The sequence below is a fragment of the Phaseolus vulgaris genome, chromosome 1 (genome assembly GCF_000499845.2).
Source record: "Phaseolus vulgaris cultivar G19833 chromosome 1, P. vulgaris v2.0, whole genome shotgun sequence".
In the NCBI taxonomy this organism is placed as follows: domain Eukaryota; kingdom Viridiplantae; phylum Streptophyta; class Magnoliopsida; order Fabales; family Fabaceae; genus Phaseolus; species Phaseolus vulgaris.
In genome coordinates, this window is record NC_023759.2 from 2,085,237 (window position 1) to 2,107,024 (window position 21,788).

Here is a 21,788-nt window from a genome sequence, read left to right on the forward strand (position 1 = left end):
AGTAATTTTATTGACTCGTAAGAATGTACATATTGTATCAAGTACAAGAGTAATTAACACTAGTATGAAATTTCATTACATGACATCAAATTATATAGTTTTTCATCTTCTAGATTGAGATTCCATTCTTTTTATGTGACCAAACATATTCTTACTTGCAACATAATGCATTATAACAGGTCAAATAATTGGTAAATATGTGGTAAGTTAACAATGCAAAATTAACAACTATAAAAAATGTTATTATTATGCAATTATATATATTTACATCATTTTAATTTAATGTATATTTTCAAAATACATGTCATTATGCTGTACTTAAAGACTATCTTTACCAATTAACATTTGATTAGATAGAGTTTAGCTTCGTGCTATTTCTTTTGAATATAAAAACTGAGAGAGTTTCAATCTATTTGTTTTATAAATAACTTAAAGAAGTAGAAATATTATTATTTCTTAAAAATAAACTACAAAACTATTTTATTTATACATTTCAAGGAGCAGTGAAATAATAATATGATATCTTTGTATTATATTAAATATATTTTTCATACTTTAGCATGAAGATGAATCGCGATAATGTATATCTTAATTTCTTATACTCAGTTTACAAAATAATTTTATACTATTTCGTATTAATATTTATAATAAATAGAGATAATAATTAAAAATATAAATTTATTTGTCAGCTTAATTACGATAGACTTTTTAGGTGAAAAAGTAGTTGATTAGAAAAATAATAAATTTTTGAAATAAATATTAATAATAATATGAACAAATAATCATTCACACTTTAGCAGTAAGTTTTGTTTTACTAATTTAAAGGATACAAAAAGAGCACAATTTAAACACGAGTAAAAAAGTAGGTATAGATTTATAAAACTAGAAACATATTTTGTTCAGTAGACAATGAGTGTGAACGTTGGTGTTGTGCGCGTGGGACAAGTCACCCAATTCTATGCCCTTATTGTTTCAATTGGGTATCCCCATATATCTACCTCCTTGTATTTTCAATATTCCCATAACCAAACACTTTCTCCACGTGAAATTATTAAAATCTTAATCTATGTTTTTAATATTATTAAATTCTACTGGTTGGGATCGAAGTCCAATGTCTGATAAACTGATCGATACTATCATATTTTTGAAAAGATTAATGAGATTAATTAAAAATTAAATATTAGATAATTTTTAATTATAATTCATATTCTTAATCCGAATTATTAATAAAATAATTATATAAATAGATACATATTACAAGAATTAAGTACTTCATTATTCTATACTATATACAAATTATTATTCCATAAAAGTGTTGAATATCGATACCTCATTTATATGCAAAGAATTCATTAAAAAAGGAAAAGATTGGAAAGATAATCGTTATCTTAATTTTAAATCCATGTAAAAATATTATTTATTATTTAAAAGTCAGCAATTTAGTACTTTAAAGGTTAAAATGGTCATTTAGTCTAATTACTTATCAATAATTACCCGTTCAGCTCCACGCCCTTGGCGATATTATTCGCTACCTAATCTTCGTGAATTATTATTTTATTTTAAATAAATAATTTTTTATCCAATTATTATCCAACCCCTCTCACCTCTTTTTTTTCTTTATAAGGTCAAGTTCCCTGCACCTTTTCTCCACTCTCAACACCTTTCTTTCTCTTCTTCAACAAACATGGCTTCTTCTACTTCCGCCAACATGGCGATTATGCTGTTGTTCGCGCTCTTCGCGCTTTCTTCAGCCTTGGACATGTCCATTATCTCCTACGACAACGCTCACCAGGACAAGGCCACGTGGCGCACCGACGAGGAGGTCAACTCCTTGTACGAGGAGTGGCTCGTCAAGCACGGCAAACTGTACAACGCGCTCGGGGAGAAGGATAAGAGGTTTCAGATCTTCAAAGACAACCTGCGATTCATCGACCAGCAAAACGCCGAGAACCGAACCTACAAGTTGGGACTGAACCGGTTTGCGGATCTGACCAACGAGGAGTACAGGGCTAGGTACTTGGGAACGAAGATCGACCCGAACCGGAGGTTGGGAAGGACCCCGAGCAACCGTTACGCGCCACGTGTCGGGGAAACACTACCCGATTCCGTTGATTGGAGGAAGGAAGGTGCTGTTGTCCCAGTCAAAGACCAAGCAAGTTGCGGTAAGAACTGTGCCACTCTCTACTGTCACTTATCTCTTAGGTTTTTTTTTTCCAATTAAAAACAATAAAATAAAGTTAAATTCGTTACTTTTTTTTTTTAATTTATCGTCGTCGATCCATATTTAATCTATATTTTTACAATTATTTTTTTAATTGTTTTGTTTGGTAGATTAATGGGTACCAAATTGTATCTTAGTCAATGCTTTGAGGTTTTTTTCTCCTGTCACGCTTTTTCCTTAATCCACTCGATCCTGGATCCTTCATCGAATGTGATTTACTATATTTTTTTTTATGAAAAAAATCAATTTGAATCAAGTAGCGCAGGGGTTTGTTCTCTGTTGACTTTGAGTTGGAATTCTGATATTGAGAAGAATACATCTGAGTCCAAAATAATTTTTTGTGTGTCAATGATTGTTAGTGATTTTGGATGTGTGTATACGATTTATTGTTTAATCGTCTACCTGTTTGTAGAAATGTTTACGGTGACAAAAAATAACAGCTCCTATTTCTTTACATTGGAAAAGGATAACAGTTACGATTTTTCAGCTTTCTCTTTAACTAATAATTATTGATATTTTTGTGTGGTCATCTTTGATTGACTGCTTTGCTGTTGCTTGAACATCCACCTGATCTACTGATTAATATCTGGAATAAAAATATCTAAAGATTAAATTAAATTTTTTTTACCTTTAAAACATCAATTCATGGTTTTAATGGAGACCCACCTACCCTACCCTTTGTCCCCAGTATTACATACTTTGGACCGCATTACAAAAGTAGCATGATGGCCCGTGACATCTGATAACAACTTGATGTGATAAAATTGTTTGTGCCAATGCACCTTACGCAGATTTGTCAGGACCCATGAATACTTAACCTACCAATCACTAATATAGTTCTTTGTCTTTGTGTACCATTCCATTTTTTTACCTTTTGATGTCAAAGGATAGTGAATTATAACAGACTAAGGAGCAGGCTAGTGCTTCAGTTTTTGTAGTTGTATTCTGATAAATGAGTTTCTTGTAGTGATCTTTGTCTTGACAACTTATAATTTATTTTTAAACATCTTTTAATGTAGGGAGCTGTTGGGCATTCTCGGCAATTGGTGCAGTGGAAGGAATTAATAAGATAGTGACCGGCGATCTGATTTCATTATCAGAACAAGAATTGGTGGATTGCGATACAGGATATAACATGGGATGCAATGGAGGTCTTATGGACTATGCATTTGAGTTCATCATAAAAAATGGAGGCATTGATTCCGAGGAGGATTATCCTTACAAGGGTGTTGATGGTAGATGTGATGAGTATAGGGTAAGTAATTTGGTCTTGATTTTTTATGAAAATAAACGCTTTTAAAATTTAGTTACCAATCAAATTCTTGTGTTCATTTGTTTTGTTTTTTTTTTTGTTAATATACAGAAAAATGCTAAAGTTGTTTCTATTGATGGTTACGAAGATGTTAATACCTATGATGAGTTAGCACTGAAAAAGGCTGTTGCAAATCAGCCCGTGAGCGTAGCTGTTGAAGGAGGAGGCAGGGAATTTCAATTATATTCATCTGTAAGTTTCTAAATTGATTCTGTTAATCACTTAGAAAAGGAAGGTGTGTGTCTATTGCATAGAAGTAGAATGGGAATATCCAAAGTTATAACACCACCAAACCATATTTGTCTAATAATAAACATTCATGGTTGATTTCTTATATAAAATTCTCTAGGGTATTTCATCTTCAAAGCCTGAGTCTAGGGCACATGATTGTGATTGTGCAACAGTAAATTATGTTTTGAATGTTTTAATTCAAAATCAAGTTTGGAACTACAAGCCATTTTTGATAAAAACGAAAGTTTCTTAACATAATACTCTTTCTCCCTATCCAATTTTATCCAAAATTAGTTTTGTAATATTAATTTATGGTTCCAACCAAAATGCCTTATTAGTATTTTTTTCATTTATTGTCATTGTTACTTGATACAAATACTAGATGTTCATCAATCATGTATCTTTTGTCAGGGTGTCTTCACTGGAAGATGTGGAACAGCTCTAGATCATGGTGTTGTGGCTGTTGGATATGGTACAGACAATGGTCATGATTTTTGGATTGTGAGGAATTCATGGGGTGCTGATTGGGGAGAGGAAGGGTACATCAGATTGGAAAGAAATCTGGGTAACAGCAGATCAGGAAAGTGTGGAATTGCGATCGAGCCATCTTATCCCATTAAGACTGGTCAAAACCCACCCAATCCTGGACCATCACCCCCTTCACCCGTGAAGCCACCAAATGTTTGTGACAATTACTACAGCTGTTCAGATTCTGCCACTTGCTGCTGCATTTTCGAGTTTGGAAAAACCTGTTTTGAGTGGGGTTGCTGTCCTCTTGAAGGTGCTACCTGCTGTGATGACCACTACAGTTGCTGCCCCCATGACTATCCCATCTGCAACACTTATGCTGGAACTTGTCTCAGGGTATGATTAAGACCATCTAATGTTTTCTTACATGCTTGTATTTTGAACTGAGTTTTCAGGTTGAACTAACCATTTGCATTTACTACTCAATCATTTGTACTAGGAGAAAAAATTGAAACAAACTTTTCCATAAACTAATTATAGTTTTTGAAAAGTTTTTTTTTTTTTTTCATTTTTTCTTAATTTTTCCTACCATGCATACATAAGAAAAAGCTTTTGCCCACATGTTCTTGCACTCTTGAGGTTTCTTTCTTCAGATTGCATTAACTGAGTATGGTTTCTTGAGACTGCACCATTTGAGTTTTTTTTGGATTGCATCTGATCTTCTTTTTTAACATTTGTTACAACTTTAATACAATCTAAGATAAATTTGATGAAACCTGAAGGAATGCGTTGTTGTAATTTACTCATTATTGTATCATGTACTTATCATCTGAATTTTTTGTGAATGACAGAGCAAGAACAACCCATTTGGAGTGAAGGCATTGAGGCGTACTCCAGCCAAACCCCATGGGGCCTTTGCAGGCAACAAGGTCAGCAATGCTTAAGCTGTTAAGGGGAATGCATACGTGCATAAGTAAAGGGAAGAAGAGGACTGAAACACCAACTATTACACTTCTCCTTTTACTTTCACATAATATTGCACGTAGCATGCAAATCTGTATCATTTTATTGTGATACAGAAACAGATTTATCCTCACCAAATTTCAGTCAAACATTGGCTGTGTACATAGGGCTATATTATTTATGCTCTTGTATTTGTATTCAAACTCCAAATGGCGAACACATTTGATTGCTGTCAGTTTCCAAGTTCTGTAGATTATGTTACAATGAAGTTATTTCCGCATTATGGAATACACTGGACCCATGTATGTGCATGCTTTTGTTGCATTTTGCTTAGGTTAGTTGCTTATGGTGTGAGAGGATATTGGTTGATAGAAATCATGCCCCTTTTGAATATCTGAACTAAAGCGATGAAGTTATTACTAAGAGGCAAAACTATCATCCAACCAACAACTTAGTCGCTGTGTGTTAAGACCACATCAACAAGGTCTTTTCACTAGAAAGGTGAGATGTAACGTACAAATGAAAATATAATCATCTGTCACGAATACCAGATTATTAAACTACCAAGTTACAATATCTCATTAATCAACAAAATTATGATTTTTATTAAACTTTGACCACATCAAACAACTTGGTGTTCTAAACAGTGTTGCTAAGACACTTTTATTTATGTAGGACCACCTTTTGTTGTGTTGTTCCATTCTAGGGTGGTGGAATATTCCTATCCAAGTTCATAGCTATTATGGAAAAGAAGTTGAATCTTTCCTCTTGCAATCCATTCACTCTTGTTACTTTGTAGCTTAACTCCCTTTGAATGTTGAACATTAACTTGAGATCTTCAGCTATCTGAAAAAGAAGAAAAACCATTGAATTATAAATGGTTAATTGGAATGTTGAACAAAATTGTAGAATCAATATACTGAGGGAGATAGAAATCAGAAAGAGCAAGACCTTGTTAAATGAATCAAGTTTAGCTTCCTCCTTCAACAGCTGCGCTCACGGACTAATTTGCAACGAACTTTTTCAGTGCTAACTCATCATAAGCATTAAAATGTTGTAACCATCAATAAAAACAATTTCAAATTTTTTTTACATGTTAGCAAAATAACTCAACAAAACAAATGAACATAACAAATTTTGGTGATAGTGGAAAGTGTGAAATTGCAATTAAGCCATCTTATCCTGTTAAGAATGGTCCAAACCCACCCAATTCTAGACCATTATTATTATAATGCGACACTTATATAATAAATCGTAATAGTATTCTTTAGTCTACATTTCTATATATAAGATAATGATTTGGACTTAAAACATTGTGATTATTAACATTATAGTATATATTTAAATGATTCATTCTTAGGAATGATTTTTGTTGATGGTACAAACAATTTTATCTTCACAAAGTAGGATAATTGTGAAAATATTTTTTTTTATAGTTTTATCGTAGTAAATAATATCAAGTATTCATAAACTAATAACTTTATTTTAAGTGTGCTAATTTAAAAAAATATAAGATCATTAAGTGAAAAAAATAGTTTTTATTAAGCTATGAGATCATTAAAACTTAAAATATATTTATTATATAATAAATCATTTTTTAATATATATATATAAGGAATTATAGATTATACTAAATATGTGCAAGCTAACCCAACCTATTTTTAACATGAAAAATCAAAATCAATCTAACTCTTCTATTTTTGTCAAGTGCGAATTATTACTTAATATTTTGTTCAATATCATAAATAAAATTGTCACATAATATTAAGAGCAATATAAAAATACAGATATAATATAAAAACTCATTTTATTGAAAACAGTTTTTGTTAAGATGTACAAAGTATTAAAAAAAACTAATGGGATTTTAAGATAGTTCAAACAAAGATAAAAGAAAATAAAAACGAAAAAAATAAAAACACCGAGCAACAGAAAGCGCGTAATACACTTCTTCTTGGCAGACACTTGATCGAACCTGAAAATTCAGAAAGTGTGGTTTGAGTTTACAATTGATTCACATAAAGAGAATTGGTAGGTGAAAGAAGCGTTTTCTTCAGATCTTGCAGGTGGAGAGCGATGAAGTATCTAGGGATTGATTTTAGCTGCGCCGTGGAATCGCTCCGCCACGGCCACTTCCCGGAGAAGAATTGCTTGCTTCCTCTCATTTCCAAACTCCTTGGCTACGCCATCGTCGCCGCCTCCACAACCGTCAAACTCCCCCAGGCACTAATCGTTAACCGTTTCATTGTTTGTTTCTTCGATTCACATGTTCCGTATTTTGCTACTAAATTCTACTGCTCCGTTAGTGTCAGGGTTAGGGTTTTGTTCGGTAAATGTTTCTCTAAGCATGTTTAACCTCTTTTAGCTTATTAGTAATTTAACGAGGATTCTCAATTCGGAAGCACCGTGTTCCTGATGCTATTATCGTGTTAATGTTCAGATTCTGAAAATTCTGAAGCATAAGAGTGTGAGAGGCCTTAGCATGATTTCCTTTGAGCTCGAAGTAATCGGATACACCATCGCGTTGGCTTACTGTCTCTACAAAGGCATGGCATTCTCAGCTTACGGAGAGTTGCTGTTTCTTTTGATCCAAGGTGTGCTAACAGTTTTTGCTTAATTTTTGGTCTCTGTACATTCTTTGTGCAGAACTTATGTGTCATGTGAAATTGCCTTGTGTGAATTGCGCGAGATTATGGTGTGTTTAGGTTTAGAGAGTAACAATCTTATGCAATGGTGTTTTAGAGTTTGACATGAAAACAAGCGACGGATAAATGTATGAGGAGTGCTAGCTAGTAACACACACTTCACCAATGGTTGAAAATTACAAAATCAGAAGATAAATTCATTAAATTAGGAAACCCATTAAAATTTGTGATTTTTAATATATTTCAGTTCGAAGTATTCAAAATAGTGTTTTGTTAGCTTTTCTTTTAATATAGTTAATAACCTATCAGATTGTGTGTTATTTAGCTTTTGTGTTCTTCATCATACCTCCAATCAATGATTATTTTATATCATGCTCTTTTGACTGGTCATGAGATCAGGCTGGATTTGTTGGCGTTTGTACTCAATTTTGGCCTATAAACTAGATTATATTGGTGATATATTCACATTTCTGAGTTTTTTCTTAAATCCAATTTCCAACATACGGACTGAATTGTGATATTGTTTATTAATTATAACTATTATCTTGGCAGGTTAAAGTAAAATAACTGATTTCCATAGCCTACTACACCATTGCGTTTGCTTTGTCAAACGTATTTCTTTTAGACCCTATTCCAGCTTGGCATCATTTGATACTAATAAATTAGCATTTTCACAAGTTTCTCTATTTGAGTCTAACAGGGCCCGGGATAAATAAAACCATCATGTTAGTTTCAAAAATATGTTATTTACCCTTATTTTGAGATGCAGGGCCAGTAGGAAAGAAAATAATTAGTAGCTGGTTTATGGTTGTATCCCTAGATATTTTATTTTAGTGTCAAGGATTACATTTTGAGAATTGGCTTTTTACTAGTTGTCATTAGGAAGTTATATTTTTATAATTGTAATTAGGAATTCCTAATAGATGTAGGCTGGAAGATCACATAATGTGAAAGGCTTTGGTTTGTACTATAAATCTAAAGTTGCCTTTGTCTGAATATCTTTTTCTTAAATATTAAATACAAAATCATTTTGAACCTTTTCTTTCTTGGTTTGGTACACCACAAGAGCCAGTCCATTGATTACATTTGAATCTTTCTTAAGCTTTCTTTATTGCTTTGTGGAACCCTATCTAGACTTTTTTGTCCTACATCATTTTGTTAGTGATTCTGACTAATTTTACTCACTAATAATATTGTGTTCTGAAATTAGTACTTGCACAGGTATCATAGACTTATATCATGCAAGTTGTACTGATCTATCTATTGTTGGTATAGCTATGTTGTTCTTCAATTTTCTTGAAGTTATCTAACTGCTTCTTCCTCTATTTTTTTGAAACAGCTATAATACTGGTTGCCATAATCTACTATTATTCTCGACCTTTGAATACATTTACATGGATCCGGGCATTGCTGTATCCTACTTGCTTGCTGAAGAACTAGGTTTTTATTCTTGTGTTATGTAATACAATTGGATATTCTTGATCATGTCCTTGATGCATTGGTTTTCAGATATTGTGCTGTAGCACCAACTATCTTAGCTGGTCAAATTGATCCTTTCCTCTTTGAAGCTCTGTATGTGAGTGACAACTTTATGTTTGTTAAAATAGTTTTTAATTATGTTGTTGTACAACTTTTATAAAGCTGCTTTCGGGTGTACCTAGCTTAAGGTTAAGAGTCATAGGCTGAAGCCTTTATCTTTCATATATGCTTGTACTCATCGTATTCATATACATACATACCTACATATATTCATATACATATACATATATTCAAATACATATAAATCTCAGTTGCAAAAGCTTGACTTTCAACTATGTGTTGTCCAATGTTCTAGAGATACTTAGATCCTTCAATACATGTTCTTTTTGGAAAAGGCTCAAGATATCTTTTCTAATGACATTCATCATCTCTTTGATGCAACCCAAAGAGTAGTCTCCCTCAAACCGACCAACCTATGGTCTCACATGTAGCAAAAGTTTGGGTTGCAGTAGAAGAAATGACCAGATTTTGAGAAGTGTACATTCAAATTTTGACCATATATGTGATCAAATTGTAGTAGGTGATCCAATTCCTTTTGGACAGCCTAGTTATTAGACTTCTTCGTGTGCCTACCTTGGTGAAAGATGAAAATTCAGCCAAAGTTATCAAAACTTTAGTAATGGTATTAGTAACTGTGTCTTGAATGAAGTATTCTTGAAGCTTTAATTGTTGGCTGAATATAGACAAAGTGTTATTTATTTATTTCTGTTGAACATTTTAGCATTTATTTTATATTCTGCTGGTTACAAGGTTCTCATCACTTAATATTTCTGGAATTGAGATGTGGATATGATCTTTTCCAGGCATCCCAGCATGCAATTTTTCTCTTTGCCAGGATCCCACAGATATGGCAAAACTTTTCTGTAAGTTGAAACATATTGCCTGTTCTATGTTCCTACTATATTGGACAAAAATTCCTAGTTGTCATCAAAGTTATGGACTTATTTTTTTAAATACTTGCACTCAATACAATATTTGATTTTCCAGTCAGAATGTCTGCTTATTTCCTCTTTAGTAATGAATAAATGGGTTCTTTCACTCTATACTTCATGATGGTGTACTAGACACTAATTACATGAAAGAAAATTTGTTTCTGTGTATATCCTATAATTGCCATTGTTTTTAAGAGAACTAGTAGCTTTTGCTGCCTGCCTGTGTGTAAGGAGAGGCAAGGATGCTTTGCACTCTGTTGATTCAGTAGGCTGAATTTTTTTTCACATTATGCTTCTACAATCCTTAAAGTTGTTTCTTTTTTTGTCTACAATTGTTCGTTTGATTATGTTGACTCTGTTTCACCAGCCTTATTCTTCATTGGTAACTTACTATGTTTGAGCAGAATAAAAGTACTGGGGAACTCAGCTTCTTAACTTCTTTTATGAACTTTGCTGGTTCAAATGGTAAGCCATTATGACTTTAATAAAGTTTTGGTTAAAGTTGTCGTTTGTTTGCAGACTAATATATTAGTTTTATTTGTTGCAGTTAGAGTATTCACAACTATCCAAGAAAATGCACCATACAGTGGTAGGTTTCTTCTTACTTTGTTTTCATCTTCATGACTTTTGTTGTTGCCGTCATTGTCTTTGAATGTCAACTTAGTTTTTTGGTGCTAAAAATTGTGTTTATTTGTTTTATTTTTTAGAATCTAAGAGCTTGTTCTATACAAATCTTAAAATAAGAAAAAATAAAAAAGGTGTCATGTTTTTAATTAGTTGTAAGAAGTTGAAAAATAGAAAATGCTTTCTCAGGCCTAATAATCCCTTAGGATTTAGATTTAGGACCTGTTCTATTTCTGATTTTAGAAATATTTGTTTTAGAAACCAGAACATGTTTGGATTTTGTAGGATGTCTGTCTCGAATTTTGACAATAGCAATGATTTCAAAGTAGCAATCTTGTAATCAACCAAATTTATTTAGTAGCAACCTCAATATTTACTATAAAACATCCTCTTCAATATAGCTTCATTGAAAATTTAACAAGGATCACCAGCTAATGTGTATTTCTGTCTGCACTTCTGCTGAAAAATATCATTAACAGATAGAATAGCTATATTTCCCTTTGCCTCATTTTCTACCTTAATCTCTGGCATTGCTCTCATAAACTGAATAGCCATCATCCCATTATTGGCTTCATAAATAGCATGAAAATCAGAGTTTTTCCTTTTATATTGGTTTCCACGGCTTCTGAGATGTTAACATTCTTTAACTTCTCCTAGCTGTAATTTTGTGATTTTGTATTTGGAGTTTATAGTATATGTTAAAAGTCGGAGTTAAGCCAAAGGCTAATTGGCACGGGGAAGAACAGTTTTTATTTTCGTGCTTTGATATTTTTTGGGGTAGCGGTTGTAGTTTTCACGGTTTGATGTTTTGGCTATAGAGAAAGATGGTATATGTTATTAAGTGGTCTACATTAAAACAAGTATTTAAACATTGTTTTTTTTTTAAATTAGTTCAAAAACATCTCCCATGAGTGTATTTTCCCCCTTATCTGAAACTGTTAATTTTGCTTTTGAAAATCAGCGATAAAAGCAACTAAACTACTGTTTGTAGCTAAAGACTACATTGAATGGAGTTCTAGGATTTGAATCTTCTTTTTCTTAGAAATATGACACTTATTTTCAGAGAAACACTTACAATTATGTTAAGTTTTATGGTTCTTTGTAAGCAACACGATACGTTAATTTTCCTAAGGATGATGGCACGTCATAATTGATAATACTATATTATATGAAGACATATAGTTCACAGGTCTCTTGGATGTCTAGTGAATATGAAGAGTAGAGCTCTCGAGATCTCGAGCACTCTATAGACTTGCTTTTCTTAAGCCTTAAGGAGAGGTAGATTCAGATTCCATGTTCTAAATCTTGTATGTACTTGTGTAAATATTTTCTTTGTGATGTAAAGTCCTAATACTACAAAGACAATGGTGACTTTTCAAGAGTTTCCTTTTTAAATAAGTTTTTAATATTGAAGCCCCGTATGAATTGTTTCCCATTATTTTGTATATGAAATCGAACATATCTTTCTTTTAGAAATCATGTCTTCCATCTCCTTGACTTGATACTAACAAAACTCTATGTCCATTTCCAAGTCATTGACTTTTTTTGTCTGTATAGCAGTGTTCCCAATTTCAAATGTCTGTCTGTACTATTTCTATTATTGTGACTTTTTCCTACTTTTTTTGAAGTTCTCTTGGGCTATGCAATTGGTTGCGCAACAAATTTTGCCATCCTAAGTCAGATAGTATTATACCAAAAACCCCAGGTTGAAAAGGAGAAGAAGACGAAATAATAGAACCGTATCGAGTTATGTATATCTCTTCATCATGGGCAACGGCAGGTGCCACTGCGTCGTATCCACCCGTATAATTTTGTCGCACTCTTCAATCTACTCATCAAACGTCTTATTTCAAATTTCTACTGCTGATAGGTGGACCATGTTAAGGTAAACATTAGTTCCAAAAGTAACAGCTGATTATTATATCTTATTTTGAATCCTGAGACAGTGTAGCTTAATTATTTTATTGTTATTTATCAAACTAAAGTTTAAAGGATACCAGGTTCTTTTTAAGAAACTTAGTATGATTTGTTAGAGTGAGTTCTACTTTTCTTTAGTCATAAAATCTTAAGAATGTCGTCATGATTGTTCTCGGTTCTGCTTTTTTTTAAATGATAAAATGTTCGGTGAAACATAACCGTCGATGGTTTTTCACCAAGGTTTTAGTGTGCGACATTAATTTGCCTGGAGATTTCATATAGTTTCCATTTCCCCGTATTTGAAAGGTATATGAATTCGGGTGAAGTACCTTCAAATTAAAACTGCCTGGGCCAAATCGCCTTGAGAATTAGCATTTACTGGGCTGTCACAAGTGGTGCGTTAGCACACAAAATATTTAATTTTCTTTGCAGAAATTTCTCTATTCCAAGCCAATCTATCTGGAAGTTGATGCAGAGTAACTTCTCCTCATTTAAGCTTTTTCCCTTTATTATGCGTCAATTTTGTGATTGAAACGTTTAATACGCACTTTAAGAGCATATCCGATTGAATTCTGTTTATATCAAAAAACTTTTTTTTAAGCGATTCTTATTAGTATTTTCCAAAGATGTTCATAACGCTACCTTTTGGAACTCAAAAGTTCTGTGATTCACTTCTTGTTTATCAATTCTTTTTTGCTAGTCTAATTATTAAGCATTTTTAATTAGTAGTGATGTCTTCGGTGTAGTCTTCCACATCTTATAATGGGAGGTTTGTTTGTGTTGATTTATAATAATACGTATTTTTTTAATAAATTAGGCAGATTTTTTTTTTCTTTTATGTTTGTTTTATATGCTTATTTTAAAAAGTAATTTAAAGCTTATTTTAAGATGTAAATCAGGTTATTTGTTTTAAATTGAAATTAGTGTTTCTAAAATGAGTCGGACTAAAACAATTTATTTTAGCATATAGGATTGCTTAGTAAAAGGAATAGAAAATTATTTATTTTATGAATAGACTGTACTAATACATAAAAATAATTATAAATGTTTATTTTTTTAGAAAGAAGAGTAAATAATAGGTTCAATACCACAACATATTTCGCTTTAGTATAATAAAAGAATTATAATTTTAATATAATAGATTTAATTTTATTTAAATTTTATTAATAATTAATACAATTAAGCATGTATTTGATTTTTAATAATTAATTTTGTAGGAACCAATAAAGATTTTATATTTACGAAGCAAAAGGTAAAATCTGAAATGCTTCTTTTAAGAATAATTGCATAATAATATTAATTTTTCTTAATCAAATATACATGACAATGACTTAAGATCATGTTATTATATGAGAAAGTAATAATATATAAATGAATTTGATAACATCATGATACGAATACAAGCAACTTAGCAATTTGCACGAAAAAAATATTTGAAATTTGGAGTGTGAATGGAATAAACTGAAGAAAGACAACGCTTTACCATAATCTAAAAACAATTCAACCTAATAGTTACGGAATATTATTTATACCAATAACATCCACCCATTTAGAATGAAAGGATTTTCACTAATAAAGAAAGCGATTGGCCTCTCAATAATGCCTATAAAAAAATAAGAATCAACGTGTCGAATGGTTTTGATTTTCTTCAATTTTACGAGCCATAAACTTTAATATCGTTTTAACGAGTCAGAGATTAAATGCTTGAAAATAGAAAATGGGAATTGACATTATTGGAGCACAGCATCAAGTTTATCTGGTGCTGTCGTGCTCCAGTTAAGAACAAAAGCTATGATTCAAGACTATTCATATCACTTTCCTTTTCTTTTTTTCACTGAAACTAATTGCATCAATATTTCCGAACCATTATTTTGACCACACCAAATGCCAAGTCAATTCACAATCTCTGAGTTTTGTGAGTAGGCTTAATCGCAACTGGTAATGGCTTTCACGACGCGCTTCTGAAAAATGGACCACTTTTACTTTTCTCCCATCGTCGCTATCGTGTTCTGGCCTTCAAAGAATTCCTTGTTCAAGAGTGACATCAAAACAAACTTCATACACGTGTGTGCTTTTATACTTTAAAGAATCGCAACTAAGAGTAAACCTTTCTCTCACTTTCATGTAATAGGTAAATCTAGGTACCTGTTTACATCATAACACAAATAGGGTGTATTGGCACAGACACATGCATGAATCACATTCTGCAGAAGAATTTATGAATTGAAAAGAATGTTCAAGTTTGAATTAAAGTCAGAAAAATTGAAGAGCAATTTTATTCCAACAGCATCTTTCCTTTTCAATTTATGCATTGGAATGCTCAATTTTACATTGAGAATAACAAAAACATTTCTATAACTTTAACAAAAACGCTTGTATTTTGTTGGCAGCAAAAAAAATAGTCCATGGCCATATCAAGGTAAGAAAATATGATCAAGCAGTTCACTGCAAGAACATACTGAAGTACCTATTTTGCCACAGAAGAATGGCAACAAAATGCACAAGATAAATATGGGTGAAATAAATCAACATATTCTCCACATAACATGGCAGTTTAATGAAATCAAAGAAACTCTTGAAACATAAATAAAGCCTGCAAGGCATAGAGCCCAATAGACCTTTTTGTTTACCCTTACTATGTGCGAAATCAGGCCCCCCTGGAGAATTTTAATCTCAAATACCATTGATTTTATTATGAAGTGGTATGAACAATTCGCAGTAAAAGCTCATAAGACGCGGTTGATTTGCCTTTGTCTTCCCAAGTGACAAATGGTTACAAATAAAATGTCAACTGCTTGCTGCCAAAGAAATCAAATCATCTCAAACTCATACAGAAGTCTTGGATATATCGATAAGACTGGATATGCTCAGTTGCAACACCAAAATGCCAAACAAATGTCATAAACAAAAATGAAAACATCTAAACACAAGAGATCATTTTCTACATGCGAGCTTCCATTGCGTAATCATCCAAGACATGCAGAGAAAATGAAGCATATCTTCTGCTATCCACTGTCAAAAATCTGACACAATACAATAGTTTACAACATAGAAACACCAATCATGATCAGTTAACCACATAGAAGCCAGTCCAACTCCTCCAGGAAACTGCACTTGCTAACATGCGACAATTTTTTCCAATTTAAAATTAAATCCAGGAATCTAGGTTGAGTTGACACACTACTGTGGTATGCTAGGACGTATGAATATGAATCAGACAAAATTTAAAAGAGAAATACTGTTCAAAAGATTCAAACTAGCAAACAAAGTGACAGGTTTTTATAATTCTAGTTTTTTAATAGGTATAGCATTACCTAGTGTGTATGTATAAATGATATGGATCTTATGATATGCCCAGATGAGGATGAGGACACGCAACAGAGTTTACCAGACAAAGTATGATTGGAGAGAGAAAGTGAGACCATCACTTCAACCGTGAAGCTTCAATTGCAAAAGCCAATAAACATCACACGGCATAAATTTCAAATTTAAGTCCAGGACACATAACAATGAAATGATACAGCACAAAATAATGAAAATGGTCAAAGGCTAAGGTTTGCTTTGGCCTGACCCTAACCATGCCGTGCACTAGTGCTGCCACCCGACCATCTCCTCAAAGTGCTAGCCACTAAGCTCCTCCCAGATAAAAGTCCTAACCTCGACTTGAACGAACTAGAGCGGGCGGTGCTGGCCGATGCTGCTGATGCCACCGCCGCCGCCGCAGCGATTTGGGCAGGCATTTGAGGGAACTCTAAACCATTTTCCTGTGCCCCTCCATCACTAGCACTAGCACTAGCTTCCTGAAGTTCGGCCTCACCAGTATCTAAATTAACAGCAATTGATCCCCTAGTCCTCCTCAACCAATCCCCGCCCTCAGGGGTAACCCCCTTACACTTCTTAACCTTCACTTTCACCAAATTGGGACACCCATTCGCCAATGCCTCCATCCCTTGGTCCGAAACAGGACAACTCTTAATACACAGTTTCTTCAAAGCGACACACTTAGCAGCAATACAAGAAATTTCAGGATCACCCACCGAATCACTTCCACACAAAGCCAACCGCTCAAGATTCTGGCAATTAGATGCCAACATTTCCAAACTCGCTTTAGTAGGGTTAACCCCAATTAGCACTAATTCAAGCAAATTAGGGCAACCTTTAGCAACACCTATCAACCCCTCATCGCCAATTCTATTCGCCTTCCATCCATCAATGTGAAGCTTCCGCAAAAGCTTGCACCTGTCTGCAATGGCAACAAGTCCAATATCAGAACATTCAGGAGTCTTAACAAGATGCAAAATCTCCAAATTCGAGTAATTTGAGATTGCTTGCAATCCAATGTCGCTAATCTGAAGCCTCTCCAGGTGAACCTCAACCATTTTAGTAATTCGATCAGCCATTAGTTGAAAGAGCCGGTCCCAATCCCCGGAGCACCGGAAAAGTTTCAAGGTCTTTAGATTCTTTGCGCCGAGAATCAGCGTTCCGAAACACTGTCCGTTGTAGAGCTCCTTCAGGCAAATGGTCTTCAGCGACGCCCCCGCGACACCAGGTCCGATCGGTTCCGCCGCCGCCGCGTCAGTGATTCCGCGGAGGCGCTTCACGGAGAGCTCCTCCAGCGAGGCGCAGTTGTCGAGCACAGCGTTCATTCCTTTGGATCCAAAGGTGCACGATCCACATGAAAGTTTCTTCAATCCCTTGCAGTTCTTGGCAAACGCTTCCATTCCGGCGTCGGTTAGCTCCCTGCACGCCCGGAGCTTGAGGCGCGTGAGGTTAGGGCACCGCTGCGAGATCAGCACGAGCGAGTCGTCGCGTATGCTCACGGATCTACGGTTGCACTTCAGCGCGAGCTTCGTGACCGAGTCGAACCGAGAGAAGAGTGATGAAATCGCCGATAACAGGTCTGCTTCTGCGTTAAGCGAGAGACGGTGTCGGCTCTGTCCTTCGATCTGTAGCCACCGCTGGCAAACGAGCGAACAGCGGTTCCGATCGGCGGAGCTGAGAAACTGAAACACTGAAGCCAAACACTCGTTCGGGAGATCGGATATGTAGTCGGTGGTTCCATCGCTTACCACCTCAACGCGGCGGTTATCGCTGTCGCCTTCGCCTGTACTGCATGAATAACCGACCATCGGCAAAACCGAGGCTGTGGATCTGGTGTTGGAGATGTTGACAGAGCGGTTGCCTTGGTCCCTCTCGCGACGACAAGCAACAGCGGCAGCGGAGGACGCAGATTGGCCCATCCACGGCAGTTAGTGAAACAACAGAGAAACAAACGGTTGAGATTGAAGTCTCTCACCGTTACTATCGTGGACTCTTCCTCGGAGGAACACTGAATCACTCACTCACTCACCACTACCTAACTCTTCCACGCCCCTAATCTTCTTCTCCGTTGGAATGACTTTTTGGGTTCTGAGTTCAGTGGCGGAATTGAAATCAATATTCATTTCACCTTTTTTTTTTCTGCGCTCTGTTTGGTGTCACCCGATAAAGTGAACATTTTTTTTAAAACGGTACTACCGCGACCAGTCATATACAATTCAATACCCTGCGGACAACCTCACCGGGTTACCCTGGGCTCTCGCACTCGCTTTTGCCACACGTGCGAATCAATCACATTAAGCGAGCGTGTTTGCAGGCGCTGCCGCTGGCTTTCTGCTCTTGGCTTCTTTCTTCCACGTGACGATGGAGACTTATACTTATAAATCTTTCTAATACAAAATAATTTTTTAATGTCATTTATTATCATTATTTAGTACCAACTATATACAAGGATCGTAAAATATATATATATATATATATATATATATTTAATAATTTAATTGTTCTAAAATTGAGTTGAAATCAATACAATAATTATAATCTTTCATTTTTTTTCTTAACGATCTGGGTATTTTCATATTTATCTTTAAAGTTCGGATGATATTTGTAAAAGATACTTCAAAGCTCAAGTGAGAATTTGATGTTCAATACTTGGTGGTATTAGTAATGAATTATGACGTACTTGATTTTTAAAATTTATGTCTATTTATATGATTATCATGGATCATTTGTTATTGGAATGAAATATGAATTTTAATCGAGATTAAGAGTGTATTACATTGTGTGTTTGATCATTGGTTAGTCTCGTTAATTCTTTGTTTAGACGTAATGATTTTAGTTGTATCAATCGATGTTGATCTCCAAGTGTCGTGGGACCCGATATCAATAATACTAAAATTATTTTTTGAGAAGATTTGAAATAGTTTGTTTTAGTTTTAATTGAATTTAATACTATTTTTAAATAGAAAGTGGTAGAGTAAAAGTCAATGGGCAATGAAGTTTGAACAGATCGTTAAATTAAGGGAAAAGATTCGAAGATTCTAATTTGAAGTTTCAAATACAAACACGATTTTGGTCTTTGCATAGGCTTAGTAGACCATGGACCAAGACTGCTCAATAGGCTGACTTTGGAAAATGATTTGGTTTTATAACTAACTTTTAAAATAATTCGATATTATTTTAGGCATTAATTTTTCATTTTAAATTTATTAAAACTTGAGAATTAAGTGTTTTCAAAACTAAAATAAAATCAAGATATACTGTTTCACTCATTTTTAAAAAACAATTTCTTTGAAAATATAAATTTATTTGATAAATATTCCAAAGATAATCAAGTACAAACAAATTTTAAAAATTTATAGACTTATTCTAAAAATCATAAACAAACCGATCTCAGATTTTATTTTACATCCTTCTCAATTCTCTGTCAACAATTCTGACTAGTTATTTTTAATCAAAAGAATAAAAAAATCATTGAAAAAAAATATAAGACGTAACAAACATGTATATACATACTCATAGGTGTATAATTACGTTCAATAAATATAATAACACTTAAGAGATTCGCATATGAAAGAATAAATTTGACTAATGGGTGTACCGGTAGGCTTCGGACGAACACACATGGCCGACCGACCGAGTGGATAATAAATGTAAGGGCACTTATGTGATAAGTTAAGGTGGTTAAGATACATCTCCGAAGAATAAGGAATACGCGTTTAAAGAAGATATGTTACCTGGGTATTCCGGAGCACGACTGGTAAGACCTATCCATAACCACCCTGAGTCCAGGAGATAGAAAGCCCATTAGACAACCCTATAAATACTGTGCTCAAGCTAGAGAAAGGTACGTTTTCATTCACTTGCTAAATCACACTTGGAATTTCATACTTACTTGAGCGTCGGAGTGCCTTCGCAGGTACCCTCCCCCGCCCGACCGAAGGAGCAATCAAGAAGGAACGACCGACCGAAGGAGAAGAAGATCGACACGTCAGCAATTATACTACGTCAACCGACCGTGCCTGGGTTGGATCTATGGCTGTGAAGTCGTCGTCAGTGAAAGTGATCGGAGGTATGTGTGGACGCCTCCTTGTGGTAGCATGAGCGGACTAAATGTCCCGGAGATGTTTCTTTCGAGCGGAATTTGAGCATCCGCCACGGGCAAAGCCTCTGGCTATATAATTTACTTCGTAGTTAGGTTCGCCCAAGTTAACGGGTCCAGCGATCATGTTTATGACTTCGCGGACTCGTTGGCGAGGGCGGGCGTTCCGGTCGGGACTTGTGCTGCGGGCGCGTGTACGCCGAACGGGGCTTACTCTGCGTTTCCGCGAAGCCTGGCTATGGTCAATTCGGCGTTTGTAATCATTACGGTATGACCGGTCGACACCACGGGATGGACGGTCGGTATTCCGTGGTGGGGATCTTGAATTCCTTGTCCTCTTGACGAACTGCCGCAAATGGCCAGCCTGGATGAGCTCTTCGATTTTTTCTTTCAACGCCTGACATCCTTCGGTCGTATGGCCGAAGTTTCGATGGTATTGACAATGTTTAGCGGTATCTGCATTCGGTGGCGTTTGGTATTGCTTCAATATCGGGATTAAGTCCGTTTGTAGTGCTTCATCCAGGGCTCGTCCCCTCGGCACAGTTAAGGGGGTGTAACTGTTAAACCTGGGGATTCGGCCTCCTCTATTCCGGTCAGACCTTGGAGTGGTCCGGACGGTTCGTTCAGTCTCGACTTCTCTTTCTTTATTCGGGGTTTGGTCTTTGAGGACTCCGGATCTGACGGCTTTGAACCGTTGGTGGTAATCAATGTGTTCCTCGATTTGCATGAACTTGGTTGCTCGAGTTCGAAGATCTTCCATGTCTTGAGGCGGCTTCTTGATGAGACTTTCAGTAAAACGGCTTGGCCGGATGGCCGAGACCAAATGGTGCAATGCAACTTCCTGCTTGAGCCCTCGGATATTCATACATGCCTTGTTGAATCTATCTAAAAAGGTTCTGAGAGATTCACCTTTCTCTTGTTGTACCGCTAGGAGAGACATGGAGGACAAGTGATGCGGTCGGCTGGTGGCATATTGAGTGAAGAATTTCACGGCTAGGATGTCAAAGTCATCAATGGAGTTCGGAGGCAGCTCTGTAAACCAGGTAAGAGGTTCTCCCTGGAGGGACGTAGGGAATACTTTACACCACACATTATTATCTGTGGTATACAAAGTCATTTGTGTTTTATAAACATTTAAATGCTCGTCCGGGTCCGTTGAGCCGTCATAGAGTTTAATAGCGAGGCCTCTCCATTTGTCAGGAAGTGGTGTGGTGATGATTTCGTCTGTAAAAGGATGACCATTTTTACTTGACTTTCTTTCGACTGTTTCAGCTCGGGAAGCAGGATTGGTATCGGCCGGTGTAGGTATGCGAGAGGCGGTTCGGTCGGCCATATGGGATTTTATTCACCTCGAGCCTGGGGAGCAAGTGTACCGGTGAAGGAGCAATCAAGAAGGAACGACCGACCGAAGGAGAAGAAGATCGACACGTCAGCAATTATACTACGTCAACCGACCGTGCCTGGGCCCCACCTCTCCACTCAGGTACAATGGGTATTTAAGTATCTAATAATTCCATAT

General features: G+C 35.3%; 4 protein-coding genes across 4 annotated transcripts; 2 read left to right on the top strand and 2 right to left on the bottom strand.

Annotated features, from left to right (window-relative positions):
- The first annotated feature begins 1,512 nt into the window (after positions 1–1,512).
- LOC137816524 (cysteine proteinase mucunain-like) lies at positions 1,513–5,485 on the top strand. The gene is made up of 5 exons (XM_068619699.1): positions 1,513–2,162; positions 3,241–3,476; positions 3,585–3,725; positions 4,176–4,628; positions 5,084–5,485. The coding sequence occupies exons 1-5, from the start codon at positions 1,685–1,687 to the stop codon at positions 5,174–5,176; spliced, it is 1,401 nt and encodes a 466-aa protein (XP_068475800.1). The 5' UTR covers positions 1,513–1,684; the 3' UTR covers positions 5,177–5,485.
- A 1,576-nt stretch (positions 5,486–7,061) lies between these two features.
- On the top strand, positions 7,062–12,947 carry LOC137816525 (mannose-P-dolichol utilization defect 1 protein homolog 2-like). The gene is given in 9 exon segments (XM_068619700.1): positions 7,062–7,415; positions 7,633–7,786; positions 9,177–9,249; positions 9,347–9,413; positions 10,180–10,239; positions 10,713–10,773; positions 10,856–10,897; positions 12,561–12,568; positions 12,570–12,947. Coding segments are annotated over 9 exon segments (651 nt in total). The 5' UTR covers positions 7,062–7,268; the 3' UTR covers positions 12,609–12,947.
- Positions 12,948–16,268: 3,321 nt separating this feature from the next.
- Positions 16,269–18,518, bottom strand: LOC137816526 (F-box protein At1g47056-like). The gene has a single exon (XM_068619701.1). It carries the CDS (start codon positions 18,087–18,089, stop codon positions 16,422–16,424), a length of 1,668 nt encoding a protein of 555 aa, XP_068475802.1. The 5' UTR covers positions 18,090–18,518; the 3' UTR covers positions 16,269–16,421.
- Positions 18,519–20,276: 1,758 nt separating this feature from the next.
- On the bottom strand, positions 20,277–21,602 carry LOC137815341 (uncharacterized). Its single transcript, XM_068618486.1, has one exon. The coding sequence runs from the start codon at positions 21,600–21,602 to the stop codon at positions 20,277–20,279; it is 1,326 nt and encodes a 441-aa protein (XP_068474587.1).
- Positions 21,603–21,788: the final 186 nt, after the last annotated feature.

What these genes read in the sequence shown, in the direction of transcription:
- LOC137816524 (XM_068619699.1), top strand. Translation starts at nt 1,685, where the DNA reads ATGGCTTCTTCTACTTCCGCCAACATGGCGATTATGCTGTTGTTCGCG. An exon ending in CAAAGACCAAGCAAGTTGCG is followed by an intron (nt 2,163 to 3,240) that starts GTAAGAACTGTG and finishes CTTTTAATGTAG; the next exon opens with GGAGCTGTTGGGCATTCTCG. An exon ending in GTAGATGTGATGAGTATAGG is followed by an intron (nt 3,477 to 3,584) that starts GTAAGTAATTTG and finishes GTTAATATACAG; the next exon opens with AAAAATGCTAAAGTTGTTTC.
- LOC137816526 (XM_068619701.1), bottom strand. Translation starts at nt 18,089, where the DNA reads ATGGGCCAATCTGCGTCCTCCGCTGCCGCTGTTGCTTGTCGTCGCGAG.
- LOC137815341 (XM_068618486.1), bottom strand. Translation starts at nt 21,602, where the DNA reads ATGGCCGACCGAACCGCCTCTCGCATACCTACACCGGCCGATACCAAT.